General features: G+C 47.8%; 2 protein-coding genes across 2 annotated transcripts in view; both read left to right on the forward strand.

Moving 5' to 3' along the window:
- The window catches only part of LOC115406113 (gastrula zinc finger protein XlCGF71.1-like), a 143,270-nt gene that overhangs the window by 101,337 nt on the left and 15,622 nt on the right, over nucleotides 1-26,311 (forward strand). The window lies entirely within an intron of this gene.
- LOC115405335 (zinc finger protein OZF-like) lies at nucleotides 857-24,392 on the forward strand. The gene is made up of 3 exons (XM_030114895.1): nucleotides 857-1,898; nucleotides 23,736-23,762; nucleotides 24,370-24,392. The coding sequence occupies exons 1-3, from the start codon at nucleotides 857-859 to the stop codon at nucleotides 24,390-24,392; spliced, it is 1,092 nt and encodes a 363-aa protein (XP_029970755.1).

A 26,311-nucleotide genomic window follows, 5' to 3' on the forward strand; every position in this document is an offset into this window, starting at 1 on the left:
TAATGAAAGTATGTATGATTCACGCTGATATCGTATCAGACCAATATCGGTATCGGCCAAAACTCAAGGTTGCAATATCGGTATCGTATCGTTGGTGGAAAAGTTGTATTGGGACATCCCTACTAAAGACAAGCTGTGGAAACAAGGCTTTAGAGTCGCCAGTTAATCTCACTTGCATGTTTTTGGAATGTGGGAGGAGGCCAGAGTACCTGGAGGGAAGCCATGCACACACAGGGAGAACATGCAAACTCCACACAGAAAGGCCTCAGGTCCTGGCTGATATTTGAACCCTGGACCTTCATGCTGTGAGGGAAGAGCACTAATCACTGCTGCACTGTGCGGCCCTTTTTTGCAATTTGAATGAAAGTTTTCAAGTTTATTCTTTGAGTCAGAGGTTATTTTTTTTAAAGCTGGGACTGTAGAAATAATTAAACTAACCTTTTGTCTTGTACTTTTTGTCCCTCCAGAGCTCCCACAGCACCATGACTGTAGATGGGAGCAGCTCTTTAAACAGGAACACAACTACTGTCTGCAGCAGGGAGAACCAGAACCTCTAAAGATCAAAGAGGAACCAGAAGAACTAGAACCTCCACAGATCAAAGAGGAACCAGAAGAACCAGGAGTTATACAGTTTAAAGAGGAACAAGAAGAACCAGAACCTCCACAGATCAAAGAGGAACCAGAAGAACCAGAACCTCCACAGACTGATGAACTGGGTATCAGCCAGGAGGCAGAGCAGCTTCCACTGAAGTTTGAAAGTATTGAGGAGCAAAGTTACCTGAGTGAACCAGAAAAAGTACCAGACATTAATCAGTTTCTCTTTCGTGACAAAATCAGCATATTACATAGTGAGCGTATGGAAAACTTTCCTGTGTCGGTGAAACTGGCTGAATGTGAAAAATGTCTTTGTAAGGAAACATCTGGTGAAACTGTCCGTAAAAAACGTAAAATATGTCGGAACTTAGAAACTGTCACTGATAAGAAGAAAGCTTGTGACATCTGTGGTGAAAGTTACAACCAAAAGAATGATTTGTTGGTCCACAAGAAAACTCACAGACGTAAGAAGCCGTATTCTTGTGAAAGTTGTCAGAAAAGTTTCAGTAGACAGAGTGAGTTGTTGGTCCACATGAGAAGTCACACAGGTGAGAAGCCGTACTCTTGTGAAACATGTGGGAAAAGTTTCTCCCAAAAAAGTGTTGTAATTCGCCACAATAAGATTCACACAGGTGAGAGGCCGTATCCTTGTGAAACATGTGGGAAAAATTTCAGTCGACAGAGTGATTTGTTGGTCCACATGAGATGCCACACTGGTGAGGAGCGGCATTACTGCGAGACATGTGGGAAAAGTTTCAGTCAACGGAAATCTTTGTTATTCCACATGAGATATCACACAAGTGAGAAACCATATTCTTGTGAAGTATGTGGAAAAGGTTTCTGTCAACGTAGTCATTTGTCAGACCACATGAGAACTCACACAGGTGAGAAGCCATATTCTTGTGGAATATGTTGGAAAAGCTTCAGTGTACAGAGTAATTTGTCAGTGCACATGAGAACTCACACAGGTGAGAAGCCGTATTCTTGTGAAACATGTCTGAAGAGTTTCATTAAACAAAGCCAATTGTTGGTCCACATGAGAAGTCACACAGGTGAGAAGCCGTACTCTTGTGAAACATGTGGGAAATGTTTCAGTCAGCAGGGTCATTTGATGATGCACATGAGAACTCACACTGGTGAGAAGCCGTATTCTTGTGAAGCATGTGGGAAATGTTTCAGTGACGGGTATGTTTTTAGAAAACACATGAGAACTCACACAGGTGAGAGGCCATATTCCTGTGAATCATGTGGAAAAAGTTTCAGTCAGCGGACTCATTTGTTGCGCCACATGAGAATTCACACTGGTTAGAAGCCACATTGTTGTGAAACGTGCAAAAAGTTTCAGTGACAAGTCTTGTCGTTGTGTCCTTGGGCAAGACACTTCACCCACGTTGCCTAGTATGAAAGTTGTGAGAGTGAGTGGTTGGTGGTGGTCGGAGGGGCCGATGGCGCAGATTGGCAGCCTCGCTTCCGTCAGTCTGCCCCAGGGCAGCTGTGGCTACAGTAGTAGCTTACCACCACCCAGTATGGAGTGAATGAATAATGCAATGTAAAGCGTCTTTGAGTGTCCTGAAAAGCGCTATATAAAACCAATGCATTATTATTATTATTATTATTAAGAATACACATTAAAATTCACACAAGTGAGATGTCGTATTCATGTGAATTATGTTTCCCTCGTCAGATTGATTTATTGGTCCACATGAGAAGACAAGTACAGTGCATCCAGTTGAAATCCTTCAGCTTGTTAATCCATTTAATTTGTTTTTCTGAGATATGGTATTGATCAGAATCAAAAGAAGCTGCTATTTTCATGAAATTCTGAATCCATTTATTGTCAAGAAATGAGACCTTTGTTACCTCGTGTGTTATTACGTCCGCCAGGAGGTTATCTAATCACATTGGTTGGTTGGTTGGTTGGTTGGTTTGTTAGCAACATTACGGAAAAAGTAATGGACGGATTGCTTTGTGGAAAGGTGGATCTTGGGCTAACTTAGAATCCATTAAATTTTGGTGATGATCTGGATCACTGTCTGGATCCAGGAATTTTTTAAAGGATTCTTTATCATTGAGAGATAGGGCAGTCTTCCACATAGTTGGGCAGGCCCACCGACAGGGGGCCTGTGCGGCATGCATAATGTTGATTATGTGCTTCGATGTGCGCCTCGCCGGGCCAGTGTTAATTGTTGCTTGAGCGTTGCAGCACGTAGCGGGGTAAGAAACCTGGGAGTTGTGGGCGTTCAACGGTGTTAGCATTCGGCTGGCGGCATTAGCATTTGGCTAGCGGTGCTAATGGCGGCCCGAACCTGTTTGTTGCTATTGCTCGGTGACTTACAACATTGGCAGCGGCGTGGTGCAGGGTGTCAATCTATTTTCAAGTGTTGCGCTTCAAAGATGAGAGTTCATATTCACTTTATGAGCACCACACTGCCCGGCATCATTTGGCAACCCCCCCCCCCCCCCCCCCCCCCCCCCCCCACACACACACACACACACACACACACACACACACACCCGCCCGCTCGCTCCCACAGGGCGCTCGTCTCAGGTTCGTCTCGGGTGCCTGAGAAGCCTGGACCCATGCTTCTATGGAAAAAACAAATGTGGACCTTCAAGATTTGTATTTGAGGACCCCTGAGATAGATGTTGCAAGCTTTCTTTGCTTGAATAATGATTACATTCAAGTAATTGTATTGTGATGGTTTGTTTTTTTTATTGTATTTCAGGTTTATGACCTGTGGTCATTTTGGTTAAATAAACAAAAACAAATGACAAACACGAGTCATAATATAGTGTCATCCTCTTATATATGGTGTTCTTATTGTTGTTGGTGACTGATTTGACGTGTGGCGGAGGTCTGCCCTCTCTGAGTGCCAAATTCTAGTATTGTGAATGAAATTAAAATGAAGTTTTGGAGAAATTCAAACCATTTCATCTTGTTTTATTCACATTTTGAACATTGTCCTAACATCTTTGGAACTGTTTTCCTGTTGATATTGTCAGACCTCCAACATGTTCTAAATTATGTTATGAATAAATCACTGCTGATTCTGATCAAACAGGAATTAGCAGAATCCATCTGACATGAAGCTGTGTGCTGAATCCCACTTCCCTCCTCTTTGAAGAGAAGTCCCATATCTGTGTTCAGCTTTTTGTACAGCCTCTTCTACTTCGTGATATGCTAAGCCCACCTACGGGCTTCGCTATTGGTACTCCTCTTGGCGCCAGCCAATCCACTAAGACAAAACTGAAATTTGCACGGCAATCCTAGCCGTGTCTTGGCACAGCACCATGCCCCTCACTGAGGGTATATTACCAACAGTCCGACAGCCAAATCTCCCTTCTTCTTCCTCAGCCCTTGAGACTTACAAGAAGCCATTCAAGACTGTTGTGGAATTTTTGGTGAATCAGAGCCAAAGATGACAAGTCAAGGTGTTGACGCTGCACAAGGAGGATTTATTGAGGATTGCAGAGGAAGCACACACAAATCAGCTGATTGAGAGCAAGGCTGTTGCTCCGGGGAGAATCCAACCCGACTCTGGCTTGACTTCCGGCCATGCCAGGTCATATAGCTAGATCACACGAGACGAGCAGACGCTGTTTCCAAGTGACTTCAGACAAAACAGAGTGGCCTTCACACTGTGTTCCTGAGAACTTTGAAAACAAAGCATTATTCCACATCAAAGACCTTCGCGATCAAGACTCAAGAATCAAGATGGACAAGCCGACCCGCGACGAGTCGCCATCGGGCGTCAGGCCTTTCACCTGCCGCTCCTGCGCCACCGCTTTATGGAGCAAGATCACCATGAGCGCTGCTTCTTCTGCCTCGACTGGCAGCATCTCCGCCAGGGGAATTTCTGCCCTGCCTGCCTCGCCCTGCTGCTAGAAGAATCCCAGCGGCGAGCGGCCTTCATGGGCACCGCATCACCGGCTCCCAGGCATGACGCCGCCGCTGAGGATGTTCCTGCCCCCGCTCCGTACAACTGGACCGAAGCTGGAAGCATCAGCAGCAGCGTCTCGGCGTCAGAGAGGTCGACTCAGTGTGCCTCCCTCTCCACCTTCTCCCGAGCCAGCCGCGAGAGCGCTCCCCCGCGAGCCTGTGGAACACCTTGTGGGGCTCTTCACGTCCGCAGCTGAGCACACCGGCCTCGCGCTGCCGCCGCAGCCTCCAAAGCCGGTACAGCACTCGGGCTGGCAACCCAGTCACGGACTCAGTCCCGTACTGCGGTGCTATGTCCCGCAGTGCCATCCTTCCAAGTGAACGTGCAGCGGGATTGGGGTACGCCGCTCACCGCCAAGGCGACAGTAACAGGCTACACCAAATATTGCTGCGTGGACGGCTGGTCGCCGGTCAACGGAGTGCCTGCTATTGAGGACTCCGTGAGACTGTGCCTCCTACCAAAATCCTCCGCCTGGCCCAGTGGGAAGCCCATGCTGCCGTCAGAGAGGGACAGGCGCATGGCGGGCTTTCTGGACAGAGGTTATGCAAGCGGCAATCAATCATTTGCCCTGGCTAACAACATGACGTTTCTACTGAGCTCCATCGACAAGATCTGCCACAAGAAGACCCAGTTATCCCCCGAAGACATCGAGGAGGTCCAGAACACGGCTGAGGTCCTGATGCGGATGTGCCACGCTACCGCCATCAATGGAGGCCACGTCATGGCCAATACACAGCTTGCCATGAGGCACCTGTGGCTTGGTCTCTTATCACTCTCAGAGCGGGACTAGCGAGGAGACCCGGGACTCCCCCTATCCACCTTTTCCCTCTTCGGACCTGACATTCAGGCCATCGTCAAGCGCCTGGAGGCGGCGGCAGCTCGCGCTGCACCTACAGCCCCACCGTGAGCCCCACCCGCAGCGACGCCGTCGGGCGGAGCAGCGCAGACCAGCCCCCTGGAATTCTCCAGAGTCCAGCCAGACCAGATCGTCTCCCGAGGCGCGGACCAGCCGAGATGGTCTCACACGCCCAAGCCGCGGAGCGCCCCATCCGCTCATCCTTCATCTGCTGCCAAACATGTAAATAAAGGCCGTCAGGCCCATTACATCTCTCATAGAGCAGCAATCCTCCCCTCTTCCCGTGTTTGCATGACTGAAGCATGTCAAGCTCTTTCCCTCCCTTCTCCCGCTATGTGATAAAGCGGCGGAGAACAGTGAACGGAGCATTCACGGAGCCGCTTGGATGCACCGTGCCATCGCCGGCTCTCCCTCCACAATCTCGCTGCTCTGCGGCCGTGAAAGCGGGGCACATCAGCGAGCTTGGGCTGCTGACTCTCCCACCATGCACAAAGTGCCAGCGGAGCGCCGCGGAGGCCCTGCCGGTACCTCACAAACGCTCCAAGTTGCACTTTCCACCGGCTTCCGCCTGTGTTAGCACAGCGAAGCGTCAGAGTGGCGGGGCTATGCCGACCCAGGTCCCTGCTGCTTGGGGAAGCAGGACAGATGCAGAAAAGTCTCGATCCTGCCCCAGGCATGCCAGGATCTCCTTTTCTGGATGGATCCTGCTCTCCTTATGCAGGGAGTCCCCTTGGGCTGTGTGTCGCATCACATCGAGGTGTTCACGGATGCGTCTCTTGCAGGATGGGGAGGAACCCTGGGCCATCTCGCGGTAGGCGGGGCCTGGGGTTTCATGCCTCTTCACATCAACGTGCTGGAAATGACGGCAGTGCAGCAGGTTCTGCTCCATTTCCAAGCCAGGCTGAAGGACAGCCATGTGCTCGTCAGGTCAGACAACACCACGGTGGTGGCGTACCTGAACAGGCAGGGGGCGACACTGTCTCCCCACCTTCATCGCAAGGTGGCAGAGATCCTGCTGTGGGCGGACCGGCACCTTGCCTCTCTCAGAGTGTGACACGTGCCCGGGGTCCTCAACGTCGGCGTGGACAGAATGTCCCGGGGAGGCCCACTCCGTTATGAGTGTCCCCGTGGGTGGCAGCCTGGTTCTGGTCCAGGTTCGGCCACCCAGTGGCAGACCTTTTCGCCAGTGCAGAGAACGCACAGTGCCCACTCTGGTTCTCGCTCAGATCGTCAGACGGATCCCCTCTCGGGGTAGACGCCTTCGCACACAGGGTCTGGCCTCCGGGCCTCCTGTACGCGTTCCCTCCAGCCCATTTCTTGACCCCGTTGCTGCTGCGTGAGGACGCAGAACCTCCACGTGATTGTGGTGGCTCCGGACTCCCCGAACACCCAGTGGTTCCCGGACCTGGTCCAGTTGGCGGTCGGAGACCCGTGGCTGATCCCCGACGGGCTGCTGCAGGCAGGGGGCGCCATTTGATCCCGCCTTGTCCTGGGCGGGGGGCTCCTGGCTTGGAGGCTGAAAGGGTGAGACTAGTGGAACCACATCTCCCTCCAGCGGTGGTTTCCACCATCCAGAGTGCCAAGGCCCCCTCTTCTGTCAAGGCCTACAGGTCTCGGCGGCAGCTCTTCACGACGTGGTGCTCAGAGAGGGGTCTGGACCCAGTCTGGAGTTTTGGAGTTTCTCCAGACCCTGCTGGACAGCAGTCGCGCTGCATCCACTCTAGCGGTGTTTGCATAGGCCATTACAGCGGGTAATGGCGGCTTCAGCCGCTTCTCTGCACGCAGTCACCCGCTGGTGAAGCGGTTTCTGCGCAGGGCGTGTCGGCTTCGGCCAACCTCTAGACATGTGGTCTCCCCGTGGGACCTCCACACGGTGTTGGAGGATCTTAAGGGACCCCCCTTTGAGCCTTTGGAGCAGGCGGAGGACCACTTTCTCTCCTTCAAGGCTGCCATTTTGTTAGCGCTTGCATCCGCCAAAAGAGTCTCTGCGCTTTGTCGGTCCACCCATCCTGTATGGTGTTCAGTCAGGATGGGGGACTCGTGCACCTCTGGCCTAATCCAGCCTTTCATCCCAAGGTGATCACTTCGGACTTCTGGTCGCGAGTGATCTGGGTCAGGATGCTCAGTTCCCTGCGTGGCTCATCTGGGGACGACCCACGGTATCATTCGCGTGACAAATGATACCGTGCCGCGCTAGATGCATCACTTTTATCGCTGGTGTGTGAATTCATTCGCGGGACGGGTCACGCTGGTACACACATGCAACACAGAACATCCTGCAGAAACATCACAGCCTCCTCATCCCAACAGGCAACAAATCGGTCTTGCTGTCTCTCCCTCATCACCGTCTCGTGCACAGTGGGCAGGATTTTTCTGATGTTTGTCCCACAATCCTGTGTGCACCCGGCTGTCTGTGTGTATGTGTGTGTGTGTGTGCACGCGCGCATACTGATCGATGGTGCGGGTTTTGTTCTTTTTTGTTTTTATGACTGTTTTTACTGTTCAGCACTTTTATGAATACGAGAAGTGCTTTTACAAATAAAGACTAAGATTGAGATGGCTCTGCCCACCGCCATCGCTGCTCTGTATCTGGCATGGGGGAGTCAGATCCGGCCGCGGCCGAGGCGCCGGCATCGCTTCTGGCTGCATGCTGCCCTCCGGAGGCGGCCTGAGCTCGGTGAGTTCCACCGTCTTCTGCAGGAGCTTCGCCTGGACGGCCGGTTCCAGCGCTACTTCAGGCTGACGCCCGGTTTCCATCAGAAGCGGTGAACAAGTGAGATCGTGCACGCCGCTCGCCTTGGCATCACGCCAATTGTTCTGCATGGTCGGAGTCCTGCTGCCCTCCTTCAGCACGTCCGTGAAGACCTCCACGCTGATAGGCTGTCCTGGCGCCAATTCGCTTGAAAGGTTCAATTATTTCAACTCGAGCGACGAGCAATGGAGCGGCGGCGGGCGGCAGCGAGTGGCAGTGCAAGTCGACGGGCGCGCAGATTTTTCCCTGGAAACGCTCACCGCCGGCCGCTCTCCGCGTCATCGCTCGCGTCCGTCGTCCGCTGCTCAAGGTTGAGCGACAATCGCGTCATTACAGTGACTTCGTATGTGATCTCATCGCACGAAAAATTCGTGTCGCGTCTTGTGGAAACACACCGTTACACTCAAACTTACTCCATAGAGCTCGGTGCAGCGCACTCACTTGCGCTCTCTGTTCACAAGACAAGGTGCCACTCCTCTTTATTTTTCAGTGAGAAACCGGAAACCACAACGAAACAACACATCCTTCGAAGATTGTCTATTGCAACACAATGACAGATATCGCACTCCAACAGGGGTGCGTGCGTCCGCTCGAGGGCCCGGGGTAATGCGTGCGTTTGTGCGCGCACGTGTTGGAATCCTCTCGCGGGCCGGATTGAACGGTTCGGTGGGCCACATTTGGCCCACGGCCGCTAATTGCCGACCCGTGCTTTATGCTAATATTATAGTAAAGTATCAAACTAGACTAACACATTTAAGCTCTGTTAAAAAATGATACATACATTGGAAACGAACGGAAACTCCGGACACGAGCTTTAACCGTGTTGGTCCTTGTGGCCTGGCTGCCGCGTCCCGCGTGGGGTTGCGGACCAGGGTTTTCCCCGCCTGCCGTTCTGGCTCTGCCTTGGCTGGCAGATGTTGTGACCGTGTCGTGACCGTGTCGGTGCTTAGCGGGAACAGGAGTTCTGCCGCTTGCCGTGTCGGTCCTTTGAGCCCAGCTGCCGCTTCCCGTGTGGGACCAGGGTTTTTCCCCGCCTGCCGCTGTGGCTTCCAATAGCGAGTACCAATAGCGAAACCTAGGTGGGCTTAGCATATCACGAAGTAGAATCAGTAGTTACTTAACGTAACTCCAGTTCTACGAGTGTATGCGTGCCCACCGACCCGCTGGCCCAGCTGTTTGCTTCCTTCTTTGTTGATTCAGAAGAACGGAGATTTGGCCGTCGGACTGTTGGTAATATATCCTCGGGGTGGGGCGTGGTGCTGTGCCGACACACAGCTAGGATTGGTACGCAAGTTTCAGTTTCGTCTCAGTGGATTGGCTGGCGCCAAGAGGAGTACCAATAACGAAGCCCGTAGGTGGGCACACATACACTCGTAGAACTGGAGTTACGTTAAGTAACTACTAATTCAAAGTTCAAAGTCAGTTTATTTGTCAAATATGCCATACATAAAGACATACAGCACAAATGAAATTACAGTCCTCTCGGACCCATGGTGTAACAAAACATATAATAATCTACTGAAATCTAAGTGTAGCAGGAGGAGGTTTCTGTGTGGCCCGCAGTAACTAACCAATCCCAGCAGGGGGAGCTGGCTATAAAGACGCACTCTACCTGCGCTCCCTGCTGGTTTTGGAACTGAGAGCATGTCCCGCCCCCTTGCGCACCTCTCTTCCGGGTTTGCGTTTCTGCTCGGCTCGCTTGGAGCGAATGGCATTTCTGCTAGGCTGAGCTACTACTAGACTGCGGTGAGTGTGATTTCCCCCCTCTTTGTGCGCGGATATGTCGCAAGGTAACGACAGCAGCCGTAATCAGCTGTTGTGTGTGTGTGTGTGTGTGTGTGTGTGTGTGTGTGTGTGTGTGTGTGTGTGTGTGTGTGTGTGTGTGTGTGTGTGTGTGTGTGTGTGTGTGTGTGTGTGTGTGTGTGTGTGTGTGTGTGTGTGTGTGTGTGTGTGTGTGTGTGTGTTTTCTTGTATTTGTATCCTTGTCGGGGCCAAATGTCCCCACAAGGATAGCAAAACGTGGAACGACGTGCCTTGTGGGGACCTTTTTCCGGTCCTAAGTAGGAGAAACAGTGTTTTCTTGACCATGTTGTTGTTACTGAAAAAAGTAAAAGTGCAAAACATTTCTTTAGGGTTCGGCTTTGTTGTGGTGTGGGTTAGGGTTAGGGTAAGGGTCAGGGTTAGGGGCTAGACATGAATGGGAGTCAATGGACGGTCCCCACAAGGATAGAAATACAAGACTGTGTGTGTGTGTGAGAGATTACCCCCGTGACGCCCCGCCTCCTCCCTTTTGAGTGGACTGACAGATGCTATTGGTGTGGTATGTGGATAATACGGCTCTGTGGCCTCGCTTAACACAAACTTTATTAATCAGATCTCCATTCTGCATGCTCGGTTTCTGCCGCTGCTTTGTCGGAACACAAATGCCTTTGTGTTGATGGTGTGGCCGTGACTTCGGACTACGGGTGCTCCTTGGGGTCTACCGGACCGTGGCATGGGCCCCCCCAGCTGGCCGGGTTACAACCTGCATGCAGCCAGCAGTGACGGCTGCCATTCTGGAGTATCATGGACGCAGTTATCGAGTGATGGGCCACCCAGCATCGCTTTTATTGTGTGAATGAGTGTGAACTCGATTTTAACACTTTTTGTTCCTTTTTGGTTTAGCCATCACATGTATTGTCTCTTTCCTTATCATTTTTGGTTTGTTTTTTTGGTAATTTTACTTTCATGTGATGGCATATTTCTTTTGGTTCTCTATTTGTTTGTTTTCTTCTTGGTTAAGTTTTCCTTCGTTGTAAGGGGGTACCCCCCCCCCCCCCCCCCCTTTCTGTTTGTTAAAAGAATCAAGTTTTGTTCATATTAATTTCAGGTGGGGGCAGTTTACAGTTCATTCCATGTATTTATTTTACTTGTTGTGTTGTGACTGCCCACCACCTGTGTTAATTTGATTACGGATTCTTTTCAATTATTGCTGGGTGTATTTTTTTTTTTATTAGGAAACCCCTCCTTTTAACTTTTCCCTTCTCTTTCCTCCCTTCCAGAGGCTGAGCGTGGCGGTGGTGGTGCAGGTGTTCCCGGGTGTCAGTCTCCTTCCTGTGTGACGTGTGTACACCCCATAGTTTGAGTGTGTTCATCTTTATTTTGGTGTGAAAGTGTTCACGTGTGTCTGGGGTGATCCCTTTGAGACCCTCTTCTCCCCTCCTACACTGTGCCCCCAACGGTAAGCCAGCCTCTGCTTGGGCTCCCCCCCCTCTTTCCCTCCATTTTTAGGGTGTGAGTGCAATTTGAAATATTTAATAAAGAGATTATTTTTTGAACGGAACCACGTCTTCTGATTCCTTTAGTCCCGGACCTGGGTGCCGTAAGGGGCACCCTCATATAACCTATCCATTTCCCTGGGTGCGGCTCCCAGGGTGGCGTTGTCTGGCCCCTTGGTGTATAGCATTAACTTAACCGTAATCAACTCTATACACCACTACACAATTTTCCCTTCCCGTTGCCACATAAGGTAATAAATAAAATACATTACTAAGAACACAGTAGAACACAAAAGTTCAGGCCTGAGGTCAGTGGCGGGGGGCAGAGACGGGAAGTGGGGGCAGAGCAGTCAGGGAGTTTAGCTTCCTGACTGCCTGGTGGAAGAAGCTGTCCTTAAGTCTGCGAGTTCTGGCCCGGAGGCTCCGCAGTCTCCTTGCCGACGGCAGCAGGCTGAAAAGGCTGTGGGCAGGGTGAGTGGGGTCACCTGCAATCCTGGTGGCTGTGCGGGTAAGGCGGGTGTTGTAGATAGAGGAGAGGGAGGGAAGAGAGATGCCAATGATCCTCTCAGCTGCTTTCACAATGCGCTGCAGGGTCTTGCGCCAGGACACGGTGCAGGCGCCGTACCACACAGTGATGCATCTGGTCTCTTTAAAAGGTGGTCATGATGGGGCTCTCGCTCTTCTCAGGCTGCGGAGGAAGTGGAGCCGCCGTTGAGCTTCTACACTTTGGATCACTGTGTCTCAGAGCGCAGTAGTAGAGAGCTGTGCTGCCAGGGTTAGCTTCGGAAGGTTCTCAGTGATGAGTCTGATGTCTGGGATCCATATCGACCATCGGGAATGTGTTCACTTGAGTAACCTTTGGCTCCTTTCCAGAGTATAAAATGAGGAGCTTGAAGGTCTGAATGATGTCTGTACCAATAAAGATAAATATAACTCTCTCTTGTCTGACAGCTACTGTACATGAGTGTGACAGGTTGTCCCTCTCTTCCACTGACTTCTTGTCGGTCAAGAGAGGTTGTGTCTGCAGTTGTTAGTCCTTGAAAAAGTGGAGAAAATGAAGCCATTAGATGAACATTTTCTGGCTGAGAGGAGAAGACAGTGGAAAATGTCCCCTTTGAAAAAATGATGCAATGTGAATCCAGCTGTCAGTAAATTGAAAAGGAAGAGATGAATTGAAGACTTGCCAGTGAATGTATGGAGGAGCAGCAGTGACACTAAAAGTGTCATGTTCAACTAAAAGTTCTCAGTGATACTCAAAGTAAACTTTGTAAAGTGTGTGTGGTTTCTCATGGTGACAGCCAGGTTTCTCTGTTTGGACAGGAAGTTCCTCCTCCTCATCATGTCACAGTGACATATCTGAGAGCAGCAGGTTGGATCTTCATCTACCAGCAACACTTGTTCCTTTTTCTGTCTTATAATGGCCAGGTATTTTACCATCAAGCTTTTATCCTGAGCAGCTCTGACCTGACAGACAATATGCTGAATGAGAAACATGAGAGACAAACTATGAAATACACTGATGGTTTGTGTATTTTAGACAGTTTCATCCATACTGCTCTGAATTGTTGTAAAATGTGTCAAATGTCTGTAAACAGGGAACCAATTTGACTGAAAAAGTCAGAAAGTAATTAAATTTACTAGATTGTTAATAAATGGTGTTGTGCATTAACATTACATTCTATGTAAGTTTCTAACTTTGACAGTGATCGGTTTGTTATGGTTCCCCAAATGATTCCTGGAATAGGTCTGGAGAATTTACACATGATCAGAAATTCCACGTATTGTCTGTCATTGAAATCATTCAATTAAATGCTTATGTCTCAAAGGTGATGATGATTAAATTGAAAGTTATAAAACACACAGGACAGTCCGCTCATGAAAGAGTTGCAACTGATTGAGGTGAGGCTGATGAGCTGCAGTTCCCTCTGTGTCCACTAGGTGTCAGTATGAAGCTGACCGCTGTTTGTGATCCTCCGGAAACAGTGAGAGAAGAAGCAGCTTTGGAGGCTGTTTGAAGCTGTGTTGTCGTGTGACTCGTTTCTCACAGAGGAAATATTTCATCTCGTCCAGCAACAATGAGTTCAGTTCAGGCTTTGAGAGAGTTTATCAAGCAACGACTAACTGCTGCTGCTGGAGAAATGTGAACAAACTGTGGTTCAGTAAGAAGTGGAAACCTCCAATCAAGTCTCACAGAGCAGGTTAGTAAAAGTGTGAATGAAGACATGAATGTGAGTGGTGGAGGATTGTTCCATTTGTTTAGAAGCCAGCAGACAGAAATGAGGCTGCAGCTGCAGTTGTTGTTCAAAGTGAAACAACAGGAGTGATTTGAAAGCAGAAAGCTTCAGCATTAAACAGCATGTGTGTCAGAAAGAGTGGAAACGGTGCTTGAGCTGTTTGAAAACAGAAGAAGTGATTTATTGCCACTCAGTCTGGGCTAACATGCTAACGTTACTGTGGTTTGTGCAGTTTTTAAGGCTGGATTCTACTTTGTGCGTGAACGTGAGGCGCGGAACGTGCACGAGAGAAGGTGTGTGTCTTTGTTCCTCGTCGCGCGTCTGCTCCCAAACTGCAGGGGGCAGTGTATCGCAAACACACGTGTAGCACAGTGCTAAAGTAGAGTAGAGGAAGTAGCTCTTCTTCTTCTATTGCTCAACATCAGTGGGTGATCCTGTGAATGGAGACTAGTGGAGGGAGGTGGTATAGCAGGACACAACAACTTGTTGCACATTGAGCGTCTGAGCAACGCACGAGCAACTGGGACTGCAAGTTTAGCTTGAAATTACTAGGGGTGCAGCGATTAACCGGTTTTACTATTAACCGTGGTTTTAAACGTCACGGTTATATAACCGCAGACGTTTGGCAATACCGGTTATTTCCGCACACAACAGTCCATCAATTTAGACTCCCGTGTGGCGCAAAATGCAGCCAAAACAGTCTCTTTTCCTCTCTCTTTCTCGCTTTGTTTCCGCACGACCTACTTAGCGGGCGGACCACAACAGCACACAGATGTATGAGAACAGACCAGAGACAAGTAGACTAGGAGATATAGAGAGAAATAGAGAAACAGTGTTTGCAAATCGCATTAAAATAGACCGGAACCATTGTTTGTGTCACAGACATAGGAGCTGCAGCCCACGAATCTTGGGAGAAACAAGCTCAGCTAACCGGGCTCTATGCTCTATGCTCTATGCTAACGTAGCCACCATGGCTAGTGGAATGAGCTAATGGCAATCAATCAATCAATCAATTTATTTTTGTATAGCCCAGTATCACAACAACAGTTGCCTCAGAGGGCTTCAAGATGTTACATTGATTGGTAAAAATAAAAACAGTGAATAAGCATAAAATTAATATGGCAGACGTCGCTGAGCAGGCAGATGAAACTCAACCCGACAAAAATGACCGCAGTCTTACCGCATAATATGGCATAAAACCCTGCATCTGGGTTTCCGTTATCCGGTAATTACTGGACTTTGACTGGTAAAATCTGCCGAAATCCGGCATATTTTAACACCACTGGTCAAAATGTCCGCTGAAAAATATTCCCTCCAAGGTCAATTTTTATTTGAATATTCCCTCCAAGCAAAGTTTAAATAAAAAAAAAAAAGGCAAGTTCCACGTCATTTTATTTAAAAAAAAAAAAAACAACAATAATAAAACCCAAAATCTTATCTTTTTCACGCGGAACTAAACTTGTAGCACATGTTTCCTTTACCCCGACAAAGAAAGCGCGCAGTACAACAACAATACAGCAGGAGACTTATGTCGAAACAGGCGAAACTTAAAGAATTTTTTACTAAACAAAATAGTTCAGACTAGAAAGGGTTAGAGCCCTATAGAGCCCAAATGTCAGAGTTACTGTCAAGGTGCGGATCCTGTCATTATTGTGGAGCTGTCCGCGGGACTCTGCTGTTTGACACCCCCCCCCCCCCCCCCCCCCCCCCCCCCCCGCCCCCCACGGAAGCTATGGGAGTAATACAGTACTTTGCAGCATTTAAGCTCAACAAATTCAGATAATATTTGACCGGGAAATCACGCACTTGACCGGTAGATTGAAAACCTGCCGGTCACGTTGTCGGATGCCTTTTTTTTTTTTTTTTTTTTTTTACAGTGGAAACCCTGCATATTTATTTGCATTATATTACTATTGCAACAACACATCATCAGTAGGGTAAAACTAACCATCTGTCATCTGTTAGTATTGTTCTTTTTAGCACTGTTAGCATCTCCCATCCTTTAAAATGAAGATGTTAGCATCTCATCTATTAGCATGTAGCTGTTAACATCTTCCATTCATTTCACTGGAAATGTCAGCATCTAGGGGTGTAACGGTACACAAAAGCCACGGTACGGTACGTACCTCGGTGTAAGGGTCACGGTTCGGTACGTTTTTCGGTACAGTGGGGAAAAAGTAAAAAAAGTTCACAAATGTACCAGAACATTTTTCCCAAGCTTTCCCATGCGACACATTATTGGCCCAGTTTGCATGGTGTTTTTTCAATCCAATTGTAAACAATAGTATTAAACGCGAGTGTATTCATGTACAGCATACAAAGCATCCACGATGAATCCTCGTTTACAAGCAGGGCCGGCCCGGGCTTCAGAGGCGCCCTAGGCGAGTCCGAGACGAGCGCCCCTTGGGAGCGTGTTTTTTGAGCGGTGCCGACATTTGTTGAGCGGGGAGGGGGGGGGGGGGTGCGCTGAGGAGCGATGCCGAACAATACCGATCAGTGCCGGGCAGCGCCGAGGACGAGGAGCGCAGTGCATCGGACCGCTGCACAGCGGGGCACACGGAACACAGAGCGTCGTGGCGCCCCTTGTACGACCGCTGCGCCCCCCTCGGGACATGCCGCCCTAGGCGGCCGCCTAGTTCGCCTATGCCTAGAGCCAGCCCTGTTTACAAGGACCCTGTGACATGCGCACAAAGTCTCACGAGGAACTTGCAGGTCTTCCTCTCTGCAGCAGCAGTCCTCAGCGCCAAGCAGAGAGTTTTTATCTGCTGATATCTGCTCAAATAATGTCCCAAAATCTCCATGATATGCTGCTGAAGGAGCGGCTGCTCCCCTGACCGCAGCACCGCCGTGCGGAGCAGCACGTCTCGGTGTGAGCTCTGCGCCGCATGCCGATGTTTCGAATTAACTGGTGCCCGTGTTAACTTGTGACCAATAATGACTGAAACATCTAGTCGTTCTGGCGAACGTCGGTTATCGACAGTTACAGTGAGTGTATACGTTTAAAGTCTTTTGTGAGTCTTACTTTAACAACTGCTGTAATCAGCATGTGTTTACACAGACCTCCGCTGTCATTCGTTAACACGGGAACCAGTTAATCCATAACACCAGCCGGCGATCGCTCGTATTCTCTTTATACAACTCACTGTTGCGCGATTTGGTTCCATCTCGCCTCTCCAATGTTTTTTATGTCGGGGTTTTGTATTAAAAAAGTGTTTTTCCACCACCGTGGCATTTTCTGCTGGTTTTTTGACTGTGCTGCTTCCCGTTTACTGGCACGTCACACGTCACTCCGTATGAGGGAACGCACGCGGAACAAATACTCTCCCGTTTAATCCGCTCCGCCACACGCTGCAGCTCTCATTCCGCTTGTACTTTCTTCTTTGTTTGTTCATGTTTGGACCTGCTTGTTCTACTTCTTCTTCTTCTGTGATAATGGTGGTTGCCGGCAGCTTTTAGGCTCATTACCGCCATCTAAGGTTGGAATTTTTTTTTTTTTTTTACTCACTGGTGTATTCGTCGTGTGATTGCGTGTGCCGAACCGTGACCCCCGTACCGTGACGGTACGGGACGAATACAAATACCGTTACACTCCTATCAGCATCCCATCTACTAGCATGTAGCTGTTAGCGTCTGTCATCTGCTAACATGGGTTTTTTAGCATCACTAGCATCTCTCATCCACTAACATGTGGCTGTTAGCATCTGTCATCCACTAACATGCAGCTGTTAGCATCTGTCACCCACTAACACGGAGCAGTTACCATCTCTCATCCACTAACATGGAGTTCTTAGCTTCTCCCATCTGCTTTTAATACCCCTTTGACACTGCAACTAGCGGGTCGACCCGTGTTCTCGACCCACTAATCGCCTTTGAGTCCTTTCACACTGCCTGAAGCTGATGCTGCATCCAGACAGTTTCCTCAGTTATTCTTTAAAGCCCACTGCTGTCAATTGATTAGAAATGAGCAGACTTGTTGCTTGTACATGTTTGTATTTGAAATGCAGTCTGTCCTGTCTCATCCTTCCATCAGTGTAATATCTTGCCTTCTATCACATCAGTGACTTTTATCTTGTTTCCCTCCAGAGAATCTACTGCAGAAGACGAGCTCCAGTGTGGAGCAGGAGGAACATGAAGCTTCACACATGAAAGAGGAGGAAGAGCTTGTTGATGTGACTGTTTCTGATGGTGAAAGTGACAATTCCCACCACTGTTTGAGAGACTTCAGCAGCCAGAGACGAACTGCTGCTGCTGTGGAAATATTCAGCGTGTTTGAAGAAACTGTGGTCCAGAACGAGATGGAGATTGATGGTCAGCGCAGACACAGAACAGGTATGGAAACATGTGAATGAACACATGAATGTGACTGGTGGAGGATCTCCATCACCATCTGGTGTGGAAGTGTAATTGCAGCAACAGCTCAGCATTACACTGATGTGAAAACATCATCTCCCTTTTCCTCCAAGGAAATATGTGTGGCTTGAGCCGACTATCTGAATATGTGGTCGTTGTGGTGGCATTTTGATATTACAAATAGACCAACAGCATTGAACTCCCAACTCCCTGTTTGGATTTGTTCGGTTTTTTTTAGCTTAGCATTATCATCATGGTTTCTCTGTCCTGTCGTTCTCCTCCTGCCTCTGTCTATTTCTTAGTGTACTATGTGTTTTCTTACTCTCCAACCTCCATTACAGAAAACAGTATCTGAATTTTTTTTTAAGTCTTTTTTTTAATACAAATATATCAAACAGTGTCACAAAATAAATCACAGAAAGCCAGAACCCAAAGAGAAAACAATCATCCACACACAGATAATGTTGGTAAAAGCACAGTACCTGAGATAAGGCGAGTCACAGAGGGATGTTCAGGTCGTGGAACAGCTGACCTTTGATAAATAGTTTATCCACTGTGATGACGGCAGGGGAGCCTTCAGCAGAGGAGTTCTTCCTGATGGGGAACAGAACACTGCACTGATCCAGGCTCTCTTTTGGAAAGTGACTGTTCACATCAAAGTGCCCAGAGTGAACCGAAAACACACAAATGTTTCTACATTCGAGGATTTTCCCTGAGGTGTTTTTATCTCGAGTGTTTGGAATTTCTTCCTCTTTCTTTTTTTTTTTTTTTTTTTGTGGGGTCTGGGAGGGCTTTTGTAGTTCTTTTCCCAATCATCTGTCCTTTTCACTTTGAGGTGACGGGATATTGAGTTTTGTTTTGCTTTGTCGGATATTCGTGTTTCATTTGGAAGAGCATTGTCACAACACCTGCTGCTACTCCATCAGCTGGAAGCCGTCCAGTCAACAGTATCTGCACTCAGTGCAGTAGTTTGTTACCTTTGGAGGTAAGTTTCACTATAAGATATCCGCCAAACCAATCAGGACATTCCAATAATAAGTATTCATTAATCCAATAGCTGCTTCAGGGCGGCAGGTGCTAATCAGGCAATTGTCTGGCGCAATCCCATTTCTCTTTCTGTCCCTACCCCTTTGCCCTACCTCTTGCCCCTACCCCTTTGAAATGGAGTGCTAAAGGGTAGTGCTGAAAGTAAACCCCTCCGAATTGGGACACCCCTTCGACAATCGCGTACGTCATCAGTAGTCGCTGCTGCCGATGACGTAGGCAGATGCGACAATTGTTTGCCGAAGAAGAATGTTTTTCTTACATTTAAAAATTTCCTCATTGAGAAAATATTTACATTTATAAACTTCTTTCGTTGCGGACGCCGCCATCTTGCTGATCTTGCCAGGCTTTCTGGGAAATCTTTCATACCCAGTGGCGGCCGGTGGCGAGGGGCCGCGGCAGGAGAGCTTGTTTTGTCCGCCTACAACGCAAGTGGCGGGTGGCGTTAGCTCACTTCCGCATTGGCGGGAGCGCTCGTTATCACACCCGCGCATTCCAAACACAACAGATTGACGATTATTTTCAATAAATTGGTTTGTTCAACACTGCTCGCCTGGAATGCACGGGTGTGGAAACGAGCGCTCCCGCCAATGCGGAAGTGAACTAACGCCGCACGCTACTTGCAGTGTAGGCGGACAAAACAAGCGCTCCTGCCGCTGCCCCTCGCCACTGCATCATACCCCTCTGTTTGAAGTGAAAGTGAAGTGAAAATCTCCGTTTGGAGGGGTGTATAGCCCTACCCCTCCGTCATAATGACAATCAGGACACCCCTACCCCTCCACGTGAACGCGCAAAACGGAGGGGTAGGACCAAGGGGGAGGGCTAAGGGGTGAAATGGGATTCAGCGTGTAAATTCATCCATGCATTTTCTAGCCCACTTCTTCATTTTCAGGGTTTCCGGGTGCTGAATCCAATCCAGCTTCATATGGGCGAGGGCGGGGTACACTCTGGACAGTTCCCCAGTCTGTCGCAGGACCAACACAGAGGACAACCAGTCACTTTCATACCTAGAGGGGCAATTTAAGCGCTCTTTTGGTGGTGCGTCACAGTGTCCGTTGGGTTGTCATGTGTTTCCACTGACTAATGGTGCGTTCACACCGGACGCGTCGCGGGCGTCGTCGACGCTTGGGACGCCTCGAAGCTGACACTTGTGACGCTTCAAGCGCGACGCTTGACACCAGGTGGTCACAAAGCTCGCGACGCTTGCGACGCTCTTGACACGCGTCAGTTTATTGGTGCGCGGGAGGCTGATTTCTGTTTCCAGCTATGGCGGATCGCATCAGGAGAGTGGCTTGGCTTTATTTTTTTAAATAAAGCTAGACCGCGTTGTCGTCGGAAAAGTCGCTATTGGCTGCTCTGCTCCTCTCTGCTCTGACTGCAGCAGGGAGCGCTGCGTGAAACTGACCGCTGTGAGAGCTTTGGGATGGGGGAGGGGCTCACGCAGCACCCGCTGCTCATTGACGATAGCAACGAGACGTCCTGTCACGTCTCCAGAGCACCAGAAAAGGTCGCTAGATTTGTCGCTAGTTGCTTTTGACAAAAAATCGTCGCCAAGAGGCTTTGGAAAGTCACCAGATTTAGCGATAAAGTCGTCAAGTTAGCAACACTGGCTGGCCCGCATCGGTCCTCGGATCACTCGTAGTGACGTAGCACCGGAGGGATCGTCTCTGATTGGTTGACGCTCAGCGGCAGCGCGTCGAAAGTTCAGTTTTCCCAACTCTCAAAAAGTGACGCTCACGACGCTCCTGACGCCGGGGACGCGCGTCGTGGGTGTCGACGCTCGAAACGCTCGAAAAGCAACGCTCATGACGCTCCTGAAGCGCCGCCCTGCCGCCCGCCGCTCCACGACGCTCGTCCACCATAGACTTTGCATAGAAAAGCGCCGCTCACGACGCTTGCCATAAGGTTGTGGATTGTACCCAAGTATCAACCCGAACCACTTCTCAGTACTCATCTGTTGAGGTTCCAGGCACACCGGTTCGGGTTTCACAGGGACGAGCTGCAACACTGCCGTCACTCTCGATAAACCCTCCGTGTTTCAACAGTTCATCAGCTGGCGAAACCTTGTGTTGTCTCATGTGCCACTTCACATACGCTGGTTGTTTTCACTTTTTTTTAAATGTTATGGCACACAGTGCTGGTCTTCTGATGATGTGCAGACGCTCCTCTCCAGAACAGGACAGGAGCAGTTTGTACGGTGCTATTCAGGATGAGAAAGTTTTCCGAGCTGTATCGCAGAGAATGGAGGCTCACAGCTTCACTTAGGGCTGAGTAGAGCCGCTGAGAAGTGACTATCGGAGCGTGATGGGCCACAAATCGTGATAATACACATCCATATGTATGTGCGCGCACGTGTGTGTGTGTATACATGTATGTGTGTGTATATATATATATATATATATATATATATATATGTTAGGGCTGTCAAAAATAAAGAGCGTTAATGGCGTTAATTAATTTCTGTAATCAATCTCGTTAAAATTTTTAACGCAGTTTAACGTATGCGCATCATGACAAGCAGGCCAGCTGGGAGCGGTGCGGTGTACATACAAATACACTGCACACACACAGACATTATGTTATGGTGTGCATGTTTTGGTTTTTTGAATATTGATTTTATTTGGAGCCTTAAAGCTAGCGTAGACAATGTTGTCCAAAAGCACTTTTTGTCATACTGAGTGAAATGCTCCTTGCCCCCTGGGAGAAGTCAATACATTATGTGGACGGAAAAAGGTGCGGAAAAAAACTGACCACTGTAGCGGCCAAAGGACAGTAAAAACTCCGACCAATCGTAAGGCGCGGAACGCTCTTCAGAAACCAATCAAATCCCTTCGCCGTTCTACCAGCCCCCTGCGCGTACATTTCAATGGCGTGCACTGGCTCTGGTTCAGTGCGCGCGCGCGTTACCAGGGCACTCTCGGCGCTCGCGGCTCGTGTGAAAAATAGAACGAAGCGGGCAGGCGCGCTGTGCTCCTATGCGCGTTGTGTGCAGGCAGTCAGAAAGGTTAATAATATTGGAGGCGATCACAAACTCCGTGCGCGTGGCGCATCTGCGCGCGCGTGCAACACTTCCGCATCCAGTGTGTTCGCTCCCAACGGGAGCTCCTCCAATGGGGTGGAAGCTGGGCGGAGCCTTGGGGAGATGCTACATTCGTGCTACATGCTAGTTTTCCAAGATTGTCGTGAGATCGTCGACCCAAGCTTTACATAAAAAAACACATCACGTGTTAAATATATATAATAATGTCCTGTCGTTTTTTTTGTTAATGCAATACAGGAAAAAAAAGGCATATTTCAGACATATTTGGAAATTGCGATTATTTGTGATTAATCATGATTAATTTGTAAGCAGTGATTAACCTGCTTAAAAATTTTAATCATTTGACATCCCTAAAAAAAAAATATATATATATATATATATATATACTATATATATATATATATATGTATATATGTATATATATATATATATATATATATATATATATATATATATATATATATATATATGTATATGTATATATATATATATATATATATATATATATATATAAATTACGGCCACAACAGCCAGAGCCTGGACTTCACCGTTGTGTATAGTGTATATAGTATATACCTATCTGTGTCCTCACAAGGCCGTTCACAACCCCGCCTACATTCAAACTGTGCTTTCTGCAGTGGGGACATGCAACAGTTAAGCTGGACCGGTACCACTACTGTTCAGGACCAACCTATACCGTGTCTTACCACCGAAAGACAAGCTGTGGAAACAAGGCTTTAGAGTCGCCAGTTAATCTCACTTGCATGTTTTTGGAATGTGGGAGGAGGCCAGAGTACCTGGAGGGAAGCCATGCACACACACGGAGAACATGCAGACACACAGAAAGGCCTCAGGTCCTGGCTGATATTTGAACCCTGGACCTTCATGCTGTGAGGGAAGAGCACTAATCACTGCTGCACTGTGCGGCTCTTTTTTGCAATTTGAATGAAAGTTTTCAAGTTTATTTCTTGAGTCAGGTTATTTTTTTAAAGCTGGAACTGCAGAAGTAATTAAACTAACCTTTTGTCTTGTACTGTTTTTCCCTCCAGAGCTCCCACAGCACCATGACTGTAGAGGGGAGCAGCTCTTTAAAAAGGAACCAAACTACTGTCTGGAGCAGGGAGAACAAGAACCTCCACAGATCAAAGAGGAACCAGAAGAACGAGAACCTCTACAGATCAAAGAGGAACCAGAAGAACTAGAACCTCCACAGATCAAAGAGGAACCAGAAGAACCAGAACCTCCACAGATCAAAGAGAAACCTCTAGAACCAGGAGTTATACAGTTTAAAGAGGAACAAGAAGAACCAGAACCTCCAAAGACTGATGAACTGGGTATCAGCCAGGAGGCAGAGCAGCTTCCACTGAAGTTTGAAAGTATTGAGGAGCAAAGTTACCTGATTGAACCAGAAAAAGTACCAGACATTAATCAGTTCCTCTTTCGTGACAAAATCGGCATATTACATAGTGAGCGTGTGGAAAACTTTCCTGTGTCAGTGAAGCTGGCTGAATGTGAAAAACGTCTTTGTAAGGAAACATCTGCTGAAACTGTCCGTAAAATATGTCAGAACTTAGAAACTGTCTCTGATAAGAAGAAAGTTTGTGAAATCTGTGGTGAAAGTTACAACCAAAAGAATGATTTGTTGGTCCACATGAAAACTCACACAGGTGAGAAGCTGTATTCTTGTGAAAGTTGTCAGAGAAGTTTCAGAAGACAGAGTCACTTGTTGGTCCACATGAGAATTCACACAGGTGAGAAGCCGTACTCCTGTGAAACATGTGGGAAATGTTTCAGCCAGCAGGGTCATTTGATGATGCACATGAGAACTCACACTGGTGAGAAGCCGTATTCTTGCGAAGCATGTGGGAAATGTTCCAGTGACGGGTCTGTTTTTAGAATACACATGAGAACTCACACTGGTGAGAAGCCATATTCCTGTGAATCATGTGGAAAAAGTTTCAGTCAGCGGACTAATTTGTTGCGCCACATGAGAATTCACACTGGTGAGAAGCCGTATTCCTGTGAATCATGTGGAAAAAGTTTCAGTCAGCGGACTAATTTGTTGCGCCACATGAGAATTCACACTGGTGAGAAGCCATATTCTTGTGGAGCATGTGGGAAATGTTTCAGTCAGCTGAGTTGCTTGTTGCGCCACTTGAGAACTCACACTGGTGAGAAGCCATATTCTTGTGAAACATGTGGAAAAAATTTCAGTGACAAATCTTCTTTAAGAATGCACATGAAAATTCACACAGGTGAGAAGCCGTATTCATGTGAATGATGTTTCCGTTATTGGTCCAGGTGAGAAGCCGTATTCTTGGTAAACATTTGGGAAACTATTTCCTCATCATGTTCATCGTCCTGCCACATTAAATCTCACAAAAAAATCAAGTCATGAAAGACTCTATTAAGAGGTCTCATTCAGGAATTCCAGCTTGAGCCCAAAATCACAATGTATCATCCGATTCAAAGGAAACCCAGTCTGACTCCAAATTATGTTATTCCTATGTTAGTTTACAGCATATGTATGTAGTCATTTCACAAAAGTGACTCAAAGTTAGTCACATTGCTACATCTAGTCTGCCCAGTCTTTCCTATAAGCACAACCTTAGATCAAGTGACTGTCGTCCCTCCACCTGACTCCAATGAAAAACATGGCCGACATTGGAAATGACTATATTCTGAAGTAGTTTATTCATTTTGACATACTTTCTTTAAGCTTCATCATCAACACTCTGGTAATGCTAAGATTTTTTTTCTGTTGCTAGGATGGTTACTATGGACGCCTTTGAAACCAGAACGAAGTTGTTTTTGTGTCACGGGCTGAAGCCCATTTTACAGTCAATTCAGAGCAGATCTGGAGCTCCACAGGTTTGCCATTCCCACCAGATGCTCATGCATTGTGGAGTGCAAGGGGGAGTTGGGGACTGGCATCCGGTCATCTGTAGCATGATGAATCCGTCATCTTCCGTCCAATCCTTTGTGTGTTGGCTGCTGTATGTTGAGAAAAGAGATGAGTCCCGATCACATTTGGATCGATACGGGAATCGGTACGGAAAGTCAGCGGTCACCGTTTCCGGTACTTTAGTGTGTATTTATGTAGTAATAAATGTTAATTTGTTGATGGCAGCAGATCAGTTGCTAACAGATGCTGTGCTAATTGTGTCAAATGCAGAAGTTGTAGCTGTAGATCTGAAGCTGTTTAAAATGCTGCACTTCTCAGCCGCCCTTCCTAAGATTAGAAGTATTCCTGCTGCAGCGACCATAATCTGTATCACATTTTGAAAAGTGGAGCCGTGATTTGGATCGCGTCCTATCAGCCATGCTGCTGTGTTTACTGAACACTCTGTAACTAACTCTTGTGTGTGCAATGCTGTGTTCATGTCCAAATTCGGTCAGTACTGATAACAGTATACCGAATTCGGTCCCCATCCCTTGTCGAGCCGCAAGTACAGTGCATCCAGTGGAAAACCTTCAGCTTGTTAATCCATTTATTTTAATTTGTTTTTCTGTCAGTGTTTTTCTGAGATATGGTATTGATCAGAATCAAAAGAAGTTGCTTTTTTCGTGAAATTCTGAATCAATTTATGGTGAAGAAATCAGACCTTTCTGTTACCTCGTATGTTATATTGTGAATTAAATTAAAATAAAGTTTTGGAGAAATTCAAACCATTCCATCTTGTTTTATTCACATTTTGATGTTGTCCTACCATCTTTGGAACTGTGTGTTTCCTGTTGATATTGTCAGACCACCAACATGTTCTAAATTATGTTGTGAATAAATCACCAAATATAATTATCAGTGTAAGTTCCTTATTTTTAAATGGACATTGATGTTTGTTGTAATTTCACCTCTGAGTCTTATCTGGAACTCCTCCAACCACAGCAGTCGAACAGATGGAGTCCCCGTTGTTGAAAAAACACAGGAAGAACATGGAAACTAAAGAGTTAAGGTTTCACAGTGAACAGAGTGTTTGAAGAGCAGCTGGAACCACAGTGACTCTGATCAAACAGGAATTAGCAGAATTCATCTGATGTGTGTGCTGTTCAGCTGTGTGCTGAATCCCACTTCCCTCCTCTTTGAAGAGGAGTCCCATATCTGTGTTCAGCTTTTTGTTCAGCCTCTTCTACACTTTGGATCACTGTGTCTGAGCACAGTTGTTGAGAGCTGTGTCTGCCAGGGTTAGCTTTGGAAGGCTCTCAGTGATGAGTCTGATGTCTGGGATCCATATCGACCATCGGG

Source organism: Salarias fasciatus, chromosome 18 (assembly GCF_902148845.1).
Source record: "Salarias fasciatus chromosome 18, fSalaFa1.1, whole genome shotgun sequence".
Classification (NCBI taxonomy): domain Eukaryota; kingdom Metazoa; phylum Chordata; class Actinopteri; order Blenniiformes; family Blenniidae; genus Salarias; species Salarias fasciatus.